The following is a 12,203-nucleotide window of genomic DNA, read 5'->3' as shown; positions in this document are numbered from 1 at the left end:
CTAGGCAGGTCAGTTATGAACATATTCTTATGACGGCCTAGGAACAGTAGGTTTAACTGCTTTGTTTGGGGGCAGAGTGACAGATTTCTACCTTGTCAGCTCTAAGATTCGAGCTTGCAACCTTTCGGTTACTGGCTCAACGATCTAACCACTAGGCTACCTGGGGTCAAGTATGCTGCTATCTAGGGTTTGGCATTTTTCTTAATATACACTGCTAAAAAAAAAAAAAAAAAAGGAACACTAAAATAACATCTTAGATCTGAATGAAATATTCTTATTAAATATTTTTTTCTTTACATAGTTGAACGTGCTGACAACAAAATCACAAATTATCAATGGAAATCAAATTTATCAACCCATGGAGGTCTGGATTTGGAGTCACACTCAAAATTAAAGTGGAAAACCACACTACAGGCTGATCCAAACATGATGTAATGTCCTTAAAACAAATTAGGCTCAGTAGTGTGTGTGGCCTCCACGTGCCTGTAATGACATACATTCTACATGGGTGGCCTGGGCATGAACTCCTGACCCTGAGGTGGCGGATGCTCTACCAACTGAGCTCCAGAAGGACCACAGATGAGAGCATCTGCCAACTTGTGAGACAGTATGCTGGTGCAACGTTGGCCCTTGGTGGATCCTAATGCAAGACAATGATGTCCCAGATGTGGCTGGAGTGATTCAGGTTCCTGCAAGAGGAAGGCATTGATGCATCAATGCCTTCCTCCAGACCTGAATCCAGCCACATGAGGTCTAGCATCTGGGACATCATGTCTCGCTCCATCCACCAGCCACGTTGCACCACAGTGGACTGTCCAGGAGTTGTCATCTGATGTCCTTCTTAGTGCAGGTGGTGGGAGGAGATCCCTCAGGAGACCATGCCACCTCATCAGGAGCATGCCCAGGCGTTGTAGTAAGGTCATGCACTAAGTCGCTTTGGATAAAAGCGTCTGCTAAATGGCATATATTATTATTATTATCTCGGTACCTAATGGCAGTCAGGCTACCCCTGGCGAGCACATGGAGGGCTGTGCGGACCCCCAAAGAAATGCCACCCCACACCATGACTGACCCACCGCCAAACCGGTCATGCTGGAGGATGTTGCAGGCAGATCGTTCTCCACGGTGTCTCCACTCTGTCACGTCTGTCACATGTGCTCAGTGTGAACCTGCTTTCATCTGTGAAGAGCACAGGGCGCCAGTGGCGAATTTGCCAATATTGGTGTTCTCTGACAAATGCCAAACGTCCTGCACGGTGTTGGGCTGTAAGCACAACCCCCACCTGTGGACGTCGGGCCCTCATACCACCCTCATGGAGTCTGTTTCTGACCGTTTCAGCAGACACATGCACATTTGTGGCCTGCTGGAGGTCATTTTGCAGGGCTCTGGCAGTGTTCCTCCTTGCACAAAGGTGGAGGTAGTGGTCCTGCTGCTGGGTTGTTGCCCTCCTACGGTCTCCTGGTGTACTGGTCTGTCTCCTGGTAGCGCCTCCATGCTCTGGCCACTACGCTGACAGACCCAGCAAACCTTCTTGCCACAGCTCGCATTGATGTGCCATCCTGGATTAGCTGCACTACCTGAGCCACTTGTGTGGGTTGTAGACTCCGTCTCATGCTACCACTTGAGTGAAAGCACCGCCAGCATTCAAAAGTGACCAAAACATCAGCCAGGAAGCATAGGAACTGAGAAGCGGTCTGTGGTCACCACCTGCAGAACCACTCCTTTATTGGAGGTGTCTTGCTAATTGCCTATAATTTCCACCTGTTGTCTATTCCATTTGCACAACAGCATGTGAAATTTGTCAATCAGTGTTGTTACCTAAGTGGACAGTTTGATTTCACAAAAGTGTGATTGACTTGGAGTTACATTGTGTTAAGTGTTCCCTTTATTTTTTGAGCAGTGTATACATTTCACTGTGACCTGCTGATTATCAGGTAGAGTGAGATTTCAGACACACAAAGAATTCGAACACATCCAATTTTGATAAACTCACACATACTGGGTGAAATACCACAGTGTGCCGTCACAGCAGCAATATGTGTGACCTGTTGCCACAAGAGATGGGCAACAGTGAATAACCCATATTTATGTTCCCTTTTGTGCTTTAACTATTTGCACATTGTTATATAGCCATAATGACATTTGAAATGTCTTCATTTGGAACTTCTGTGTGTAATGTTTACTGAGTATTTTTTGGAAACCTATTTCACTTGCTTTGGCAATGTATAAACATATGGTAGCTGAGTCACTTGAGTGAAGAGGCATTTTATTTAACTTGCCTAGTTTAAATAAAGGTTAACAAATTCTTATTTACAGTGACTGCCTACTCTGGCCAAACCCTCCCCTGGCCCGGACGACGCTGGGCCAATTGTGCGCTACCCTATGGGACTCTCGATCAAGGCCGGTTGTGATACAACCCAGGATCGAACCCGGGTCTGTAGTGACGCCTCTAGCACTGCATCGCCACTCAGGATCCCCAAGACAGAAGCACGTCATGACAAGGTCTTAGCAGTTGTAGGTATGCTATTTAGGTTGTCATTATGGAGACACCCATTTCCTTAACTTTTCCCATAAAATATTAACGCGCTGATGTGCGTCAAGAAATACCGCGACAAAGCACAGGAATACGACTTTAGGCGCCATAGGGCGCATGAGATAAATTGGTTGAAACTGCCTTCTAATGTCGACTTTGTTTATGGAACACCATATCAAGCAAAACATGCAGTCAGTCATTGGTTATCGAGCGAGGGGCATTTTCTATGCCTATGTAAGGTTACTGTATCCAACCATTTAATTCAATAAATATGTTGAAATCACTGGCGGCATTGCAAATAAACGTGTGCCACTTGTGTAGCCTACCTGGTGCTGGCAAACTATTTAATAATTAGCCTCCATATTATTAATATATGATTCAGTGATTGAAATTACAACCCCATCCTGAGTAGCATATTCCAACAGGCGTTTGGGCAACAGGAGCACTTCTTACCTCGTTATTTACGTTAAATGAGTCAATTTGAACTAAGTAAGCAAGCTGCTAAATCGTCCATTTTACATCTTGCCTAGGCTATTGTAGGCTATCGGGGAAATGTAATTAGCCTATGCCTATTGAAATGACAAGTCAATCTCGCAAATATGCCATCTATAACGGGTTGACACAATTGACAAACATTTGTTATTGTTTAAATTCGTACAAGTTTCTTGCACAGAAATTGAGATCCTCTTGTCGAATTTTCACCCCTCAAACTCTACTGTTGGGAGTTGTCTATCGTTATGCATTTACGGGATTTATTGACAATCATGGCAGTCAAACGAGTTAACATCCATTGATGGAAAATGATCTGGCGAGTTTAATAAAGGCTAATTATATTTTCTTGCAACTTATTCAAATTCCTTTAGTCACGTTAGCTCACAATTATTATTTTGATGTAAAACTGATCCCCCCCCGTCATTATAAATTACGTCAATAGACCTGAATTCGCTCGATAACGTTATGTAAAAAAAAAATATAGATTTTGTGGGGCTAATTGTGGCAACTCCTCTCTTGCTGCTGAAAACAAACATTTGGGCTAGTGTTCAGGCCTTGCCGTAGATGTTGAGTAGTTCACTGGGCTTAAGAAAATGTGACTAGACCTGGCAACCCTGCTCGTGAAGGCTCTAGAAACGTCGAAGGCGCGGTAGCTGCGTCACAGCGTCAGGTCGGATTCAGAGTCCTCGAGGTGTAGACAGGGTGGCCTTGCAGTGTGTAGAATACAATACACAGTTCTGTAGTTCGCGCACACTTTTCTACAGCCCATAGAAACGAAATCCCCACAAGGACAGTATTCTAAATTTAATTGTGTATCCACAAGGAGACGGCGATCACAACGGAATTTGACATACAACAAGACATGTAAGTTTAAGAATGGCGAGCGCGTGCTCCTGTACAATTTTAGCCAGCAAAACGACGCTAGCGCCAATAGCTAGCTAACGCCGTTGGGTTTGTTATACTGCTAGCTACCTAGCATACCAACATGCTTTTGAGAAAGACGGGAGGAACACCTAGCGATGATGGGCCTTCTTTCATAGCTTTCTGTTAACTACCAAGCTCATTTACAATGGAAGTTCACGAGAATGCCAATGACCACCATTTGATAAATAGCGCTAGCCAACTTAATATTTACGTTTTCTGTTTACTCAGTCCCTTTTGGCTAATGGGAATGTTGCCCATTAGTAGAAAATAACTAGTTAAATGGCTAACTATCTAGCTTAAAGTAACGGAAGTTGGCCTGCTAACTAACGCGTTTAGTGTGGTCAAGTGCATGGCTCCGCATGGCGTGTTTTCCTGTCCATTTTCCAGTGAGCTAACGCTAGCTAACTAGCCAGGTAGCAAAACATATTCTACAACTGATTAACTTTATTAACTAGCTAGATTAGTTAGCATATAGGTAAGGCCAACCCATGGTGATTATCTATCTCGCTAGTTAGCTTACGTTAGCCACAGAACAGAAACCCATTCACGAGATGTAACGTTAGCGTTCAAAGAGCTCTATCTAGCCTAAGTAGCTAGCCAGCTTAAGATGATTTATAGAAATAATGAACGATGCATCGTTTTGCTGGAACGAAATGTTTATTCATACCGTGCAAATGGTAAGATAATGTCCGGTTGCTCTCAACAAAATGAACGACTGTTTATCCTACTGCTGACTGTAGCTGTAAGGAAGCCAAGCGAGATTGCTAATGATACAGCATGCTCATTGTTGACTTTCCTTAATAGTAGCTAACGTTAAGTGATTTCGGAAAGTATTCAGGCACGTTGACTTTTCCCACATTTTATGTTACAGCCTTATTCTAAAATGGATGGGGGAAAATCCCCTCACCTGTACACACACTACTCCTTATAGACAAATCTATAACTTGTCTGTAGAAATGTTAGCAAATGTATTTAAAATAAACAGAAATACCACATTTACATAAGTATCCCGACCCTTTGCCATGAGACTCGAAATTGAGTTCAGCTGTACCCTGTTTCTATTGATCATTCTTTGAGCTGATTCTACAACTTCATTGGCATTCTCCTGTGGTATATTCAATTGATTGGACATGATTTAGAAAAGCACACCTGTCAACAAACTGAAAGGTCTCACAGTTGACAATGTCTGTCAGAGCAAAAACCCAGTCACGAAGCTAATGGAATTGTCCATAGAACTCAGAGACAAGATTGTGTCAAGGCACAGATCTGTAGGAGGATCCCCAAACATGTCTGCAGCATTGATGGTCCCCAAGAACCATCAATGGTCCCCATAATTCTTAAATGAAAGAAGTTTGGAACCACCAAGATACTTCCTAGAGCTGGCCGCCCAGCCAAACTGAGCAATCGGGAGAAGGACTTTGGTCAGGGAGGTGACCAAGAACCCGATGATCACTCTGACAGAGCTCCAAAGAACCTTTCAGAAGGACAACCATCTCTGCAGCATTGCACCAATCAGGCCGTTATGTTACTGTCCAGACAGAAGCCACTCCTCAGTAAAAGGCATATGACAGCCCACTTGTAGTTTGCCAAAAGGCACCAAATGACTCTTAGACCATGAGGAACAAGTTACTCTGGTTGGGTGAAATGAAGATTGAACTATTTGGCCTGAATGCTAAGTGTCATATCTGGAGGTAATCTGGCACCATCCCTAAGGTGAAGCGTGGTGGCAGCATCATGCTATGGGGGTGTTTTTCAGCGGCAGGGACTGGGAGACTAGTCAGGATCGAGGCAAAGATGTACTAAGCAATGTACAGAGAGATCCTTGATGAAAACCTGCTACAGTGCTCTCAGAACCTCAGGCTTGATGGTGAAGGTTCAGCTTCCAGCAGGAGTGGCTGTGCGACAAGTCTCCAATGTCCTTGAGTGGCCCAGCCAGAGCCCTGACCGGTCGAACATATTTGGATAGACGTGAACCTGGCTGTGCGGCGATGCTCCTCCTCCAACCTGACAGAGCTTGAGAGGATCTGCAGAGAAGAATGGGAGAAACTCCTCAAATACAGGTGTGCCAAGCTTGTGACTCGAGGCTGTCTAAAGTTCTTCAAAGTACTGAGTGCTTTGTCATTATGGGGTATTTTGTATAGATTGAAGGGGGACAAAAACAATTGAATCCATTCCAATAAGGCTGTAACATAACAAAGTGTGTGTGTGTGTGTGGGGGGGGGGTTCCAAGGGGTCTGAATACTTTCCGAATGCACTGTAAGATCAGCTGTATGGTAAGAGAAATTACACATTTGCATTGGGGCTTTTCTAATCCAACTAACAGAATCACATGAGAGCAGGAAGTAGTTAAATTAATGTTTTTAAATGATCACGGTGAACTTTGCATATGTGATTGGCATGACATAATGCCAGTTTTGAAGAGCTATAGATGTTTCAATCCGCTTTGACATAGCATCAGTATTTTCCATCCTCTTTTGATATGATCACCGTGAATCTGACAGCCGGGTTGCTTTTTAATAAATGCTCAGCCGTTTTCCATTTTGGAACCATCTTGCCTTTACTGTACTCGCAGCAAATTGATGCCTTATTGGCAACCTGATACACCTGTCTTTGACGGTGAGCCTTTGTGTCCCACCTGCTCCATGCAGGTGCTTCACAGCCGTTTGTCCCCGCCTCCCACTATTAGTATCACTGGGGTAGGAGTTACCCTTGGGTACAGCTGTAGGATCAGTGTAATGATTTGGGGTGATTTGCATGCAGTTTGTGATCCAAGACAACATTGCTGGAATATCCAGCAGGAGATTCTCCCTCTCCAGTGATGATAGATACAGTAACTTTTGCTATTCTGATTCTACTGAAGCCAACCATTCTGTCCTGCGGGGGGGGTGCTTTTCTCAATTCACAAAATATTATGTAGTACGTTGGCATTCTTTGAGTTTCTTGATCTGTGTTTCCAGGCATCCAGCGACTGCTAAGTGGTATGACAGGCGGGACTCCGTCTACATCGAGTTCTGCGTAGCGGACAGCAAGGATGTCAAGATCAATTTCGAGAAAGCAAAGTTTGCTTTCAGGTGAGTTATGACATTTGTCAATGGAGTTGTAAAGAACAAGTTTGCCGAACTGCTCTAGGCATGTGAAAATCCTTCTAATTCATTTTAAATATGTGCTCCGGGACTTTAGCTACTACTAAGTATATTTTAACCCTCCCACTTTGGGATGGATGTGTCGGGGCCCACTTTGGCTTGTGAGTGCTACTTTCAGAACTACTGGTTAAAAAGTATACATAAGTACCGGAGAATCCATTTTAAGTCAAATTTATGCTGAATTCTTTTCACCCCTCCCTTTACCAGTTGTCTTGGAGGAACTGACCAAGTCAAACACGAGAATGAAGTAGACCTTTTCGAAGCCATTGATCAAAATGTGAGGCACTCAATCACTTCCTTACATTGTCACCCTGTCCTCGGGATGAGGTACAGATCGCATGAGGTATAAGTAATGGAATTTTATTTTGGGGAATGAAAGTGTTCATGTATCTCTTGTACACACACAGGAATCCATGCACAAACGCACAGATCGGTCAGTGTTGTGCTGTTTGCGAAAAGCAGAACCTGGGAAGCCGTGGCTGAGGCTAACAAAAGAGAAGGCTAAGGTCAGTTCTAGTGTCTAATGTATTTGCCATATATAGTTAAATAAAAATTCTGTGCTTAAGTATTGGTTGATAATTGATTTTGGAACACGCTGAATTCTAAATGCATGCAAGGAGCCAGGAAGATATCCTCCAAACGAGCATCTGCAAGCCTTTTTGTCATCCCTCAACAGCTAACTTGGCTCAGCGTCGACTTTAACAACTGGAAAGACTGGGAGGACGATTCGGATGAGGAGCTAGGCAACTTCGATCGTTTCTCAGAGGTAGGAGATGGGGATATGGCGTTCAACACACAAGAAGCAATGGCTAAAGTAAGGGCCCTAGGGCAACTGGTGAACTTGCTCTTGATTGCTGTATGGACGGTTGGGCCAAGACTGTACAAATGAGTACATGGCAGCATGATGATATTTGGCTCAGACTGTTCTTTGTGATTCTGATTGCAGATGATGAACAACATGGGAGGGGAAGATGACCTACCTGATCTAGATGGTGCTGATGATGTAAGAGCTACTCTGTGGAGTTCATTCTCTTTTTCTCCGTTTCACTTTACTTGACTTTGTACAAAAACATAATGTCATGTGCCTCTTGTGTATGGGCTTGCTAATGACTGATCAGTCCCTTTAGAAGAATGTGTGGGGCACAATATGTTCAAATCTTAATTGCGACGGTCATATCAGCGAGTCACACAAATTTCCCCTGGTGGCACTGTTGCCAGTAGGTTTCTCCAGTTGGTTGCATCAGCCCATGATTTGGTTGCACCAGTTTTTCCTACGGCGGCATGCAATAGAGAAAATGAGTAATCGTCTATAAAGATATTCAGTGCTTTATTAACCCTTCTCCTAAAATTTCCGTGGCCCTGTGGAAATCAAATTAACAAAGAAAAAAATCCATCATAATCCCTGTTTAAGATGTGTTTTTTGAGTGGGGTGCGTCTCAATCCGCCAATATCGGTCTTCGGCATCTGCCATGGTGACACTGCGAAAATCGCCCTTATCACAAATCGTTCAGTTTGGCCAAACTATTATGACCCCTCTGTGGAAAGATGAGACTCACAGAGTCACTGGACTTGTCTGAGGTCAGTACAACTACTGATGCCAATTTCTGTATGTATTGTCCAAATAATTTGGCCGACACACTACGAACACGTACTTGTGGTTGTTTTGCTCTAGGACAACCATAAGGCTCATAAGACTCGTCTGAAGGTCCCTAGTACCAGTTTAAGAAATGTATGGAAGTACAGTACCTTCGGAAAGTTTTCGGACCCTTTGGCTTATTCCAGAATTTGTTACGTTACAGCCTTATTTTAAAATGGATTAAATAAATAAAAATCCTCAGCAATCTACACACTACCCCATAATGGAAAAAGTGAAAACGGGTATTACTGTTTCCATTGATCATCTTTGATATTTCTACAACTTGATTGGAGTCCACCTGGGGTAAATTCAATTGATTGGATGTGATTTGGAACGGCACACACCTGTCCAGGTAAGGTCTCACAGTTGACAGTCCATGTCAGAGCAAAAACAAAGCCATGAGGTTGAAGGAATTGTCCATAGAGCTCTGAGACATGATTGTGTCGAAGCACAGATCTGGGGAAGGGTACCAAAAAAAAATGCTGCATTGAAGGTCCCCAAGAACACAGTGGCCTCCATCATTCTTAAATGGAAGAAGTTTGGAACCCACCAAGACTCATCCTAGAGCTGGCTGCCGGGCCAAACTGAGCAATCGGAGAAGGGCCTTGGTCAGCGAACCAAGAACCTGATGTTCACTCTGACAGAGCTCTAAAGTTCCTATGTGGAGATGGGAGAACCTTCCAGAAGGAGCACACCACCAATCAGGCCTTTATGGTAGTGGCCAGACAGAAGCCACTCCTCAGTAAAAGGTACATGACAGCCCGCTTGGAGTTTGCCAGACGGTACCTAAGACTCTCAGACCATGAGAAACAAGACTCTCTGGTCTGCTGAAACCAAGGTTAAACTGTTTTGCCTGAATGGCAAGTCTCACGTCTGGAGGAAACTGGGACCATCCCTACGGTGAAGCATGGTGGTGGCAGCATTATGCTGTGAGCATGTTTTTCAGCGGCGGGGCCTGAGAGACGAGTCAGGATCGAGGCGAAGATGAACAGAGCAGAGCAAAGTACAGAGAGCTCTTTGGTGAAAACCTGCTCAGGACCGCAGACTGGGGTGAAGGTTCACCATCCAACAGGACAATGACCCTAAGCACACAGCCAAGCAACGCAGGAGTTGCTCCGGAACAAGTCTCTGTATGTTCACATGTTAGCTTAGTAGAACCCAGTTTCCAGATTTGTTTGGCAAATAAATCTCTATTGAACAAATCTTTACGCACTAATCTAGGTTCAATTCACCACCTGAGTAAGTACAAACTTAAATGCTAGATTGCTAACTAATAACCAATGCTAGTATCCATGTATTAATCTAACAGTAAATGTAATCTCCTAAAAAGCTTTGCAGTTGTAGCCTACTTCCCAGTGAGACTTATGCAATCATAATGGCGGATGTGCATTTCACGCACTCTATATCTCAAAAGCCATAGGCCGTTAAAATATCTTTGTTTTAAAAGGGTGCTATTGAGCTCAATATTGAGAGTTGAGAAATGAATAAGAAAGCTGTGAAATGCCTCTTCAATAGTGACAACCGTATAACACAGGATAGCTGTTTTCACCGTAATTGGATTTTGAAATGTTATACAATCAGAAGAGATTCTCCCAGAGCATTATTCCCCCCCCCCCCCCCCCCCCCCCCATGAAGGGCAGTGAGTGGCCCACTTGTCACCGCAGCAGTCCCCAGCCAAACAGGCACTGGGCCATGGCAGATACTTTCATTGCAGGAATGATGAAGATAATGCTCTTAACTGTTTTTGAGCAAATCATGGTATTAACCTAACCCCTTAGAAAAATAGGAAGTTTTGCATGAGGTGACCATGTAGAATGTGCAGCTCGCATCCATACGACCAATTACAAATTGAACTTCCACAGCAAAGTAAACGGGTCGCAAAATGTGACAAAATTGTCAGTCAGGAGCTTTTCATATGCAACTTCTCATGCTTATTTCTATTCCTGTTTAGGATGAGTCTGCAGATAGTGACGATGAAAGTAAGTGAAATGTTTTCTCATCACACTGAGATTTCTAATAATTGTTATACTCTGACATCCCTTAACCCAGAAATGTTAAGTGCTATCTGAAGTATATTGTTGTTTTTATCACATGGCCATTTATTTACTTTCCATTATTAATATTTTTTTCCCCAGAAATGCCTGATTTGGAATGAAAAACCTCAAACCTGGAAGAGGGATGGAAGGAAGAATCAAACTATCTTGAAATTGAAGACTGGGGGGGAAAGAATCTGTACAGATATGAGTCGGTAGCCATGTTTAAATCCATAGCCTCTGCTCCAGAGCTAATTTCCAATCAGTCCACTTAAGGTTGATATGCATAGTGTTGTACAGAGTAGCAGTCTCCACTTCCATTTGCAGTGCTGCACTCTTGGCGTGTCCTGTTTTTACTATTATTAGATTAAGCATTCATGATTTTTTTACGGATGTACTGTATAGTCATCCTCAACCTAGAAAGCAATACATGTGAAGAGATTGTCAAGTGTAATGAAAAGTAATTAAACATCTGTTTTATCCTCCCCCACAAGGTTCTGTGTTAAGTTAGTTGAGCAGTGTACCAGAACAGTTGAACATTTTCTGTTTGGTTCCCACTTGTGAGCCTCCCTCCCCTGTGGCATATAGATAGTGATCAGAGAAACGGTTCCGTGTTTCAGTAGCTTAGCCTTTACGCTTACATGTTTCCCTTTCTTCCTCACCTGTTATGTCGCAAACAGTTTATCAATGTTATGTTAATTTAGATTTGAAATGTTCTGGAATTCATTACAGGCATCTGACTTGATATGTTGCTCCCCACTTTTTGTTATTTGACTAATCCTGTATTACTATTTGCGATCCAACAGCAGTTGAGTTATTCATCACACATTTACGCAGGAATAGCGCATACACATTCCTATCTGTTTAGGCCTTTGTAAACATCTGGATTTGTCTTGTACCCTAAAGAATATTCCATCTGTTTAGAGTTATGGCAGTTAAAATATCCCTTGTGTGGGGAGTGGGTTGTTGATATGAGATGGTAAACTTGTATGACGACCAAATTATATTTGCACTGTCAAGAAAATGTAAGTCCGGTGTGTATGTCAACTTGTCAGGTTATCACAGGCTGAAGAACTTAAATTGATGTTGAATTGCAGTGGATTTTTTTATTTTTTATTGTCTGTCTTTTTAATAAACTAAGACTCATGTTTCACACGGTGTGTGTTTTGAAGACTGTCTATGCGTGTCAAAGCAGTTTTAGGGTGCGACATGGCTACTGAAATACACTAATCACTGTTTTTCCAAAACCATTTACCAAGAACAGGCTCCTGTATTCCTCAGCCTCCAGACATATTTGGACAGCTGCTCGCTGAAGAAAGAAAATCAGTATCCTAGAAATAATTCTGCTCTGTGTTCAATATCTATCACCAATAACGTTATGAGCGCTTGGGTGCACGCTCCCCCCCCCCCCCCAACCTTGCACTTTTAAATAGGCTACAACA

At 43.2% G+C, this 12,203-nt stretch overlaps 1 protein-coding gene across 2 annotated transcripts; it reads left to right on the top strand.

Moving 5' to 3' along the window:
- Positions 1 to 3,567: 3,567 nt before the first annotated feature.
- LOC124031726 (prostaglandin E synthase 3-like) lies at positions 3,568 to 11,914 on the top strand. 2 transcript variants are annotated; one of them, XM_046343330.1, is made up of 8 exons: positions 3,568 to 3,889; positions 6,907 to 7,020; positions 7,300 to 7,369; positions 7,500 to 7,598; positions 7,769 to 7,858; positions 8,039 to 8,095; positions 10,680 to 10,707; positions 10,864 to 11,914. In XM_046343330.1, coding segments are annotated over exons 1-8 (480 nt in total). In that variant the 5' UTR covers positions 3,568 to 3,887; the 3' UTR covers positions 10,884 to 11,914. The 2 variants fall into 2 exon arrangements, with proteins under 2 accessions (XP_046199286.1, XP_046199285.1); XM_046343329.1 differs by having other exon boundaries at positions 3,664 to 3,889; positions 7,769 to 7,906.
- The last annotated feature ends 289 nt before the right edge of the window (positions 11,915 to 12,203 follow it).

Source organism: Oncorhynchus gorbuscha, linkage group LG03 (assembly GCF_021184085.1).
Source record: "Oncorhynchus gorbuscha isolate QuinsamMale2020 ecotype Even-year linkage group LG03, OgorEven_v1.0, whole genome shotgun sequence".
NCBI lineage: Eukaryota > Metazoa > Chordata > Actinopteri > Salmoniformes > Salmonidae > Oncorhynchus > Oncorhynchus gorbuscha.
The sequence above is the reverse complement of the archived record's forward strand: the minus strand, read 5'-3'. Positions and strand labels throughout refer to the sequence as shown.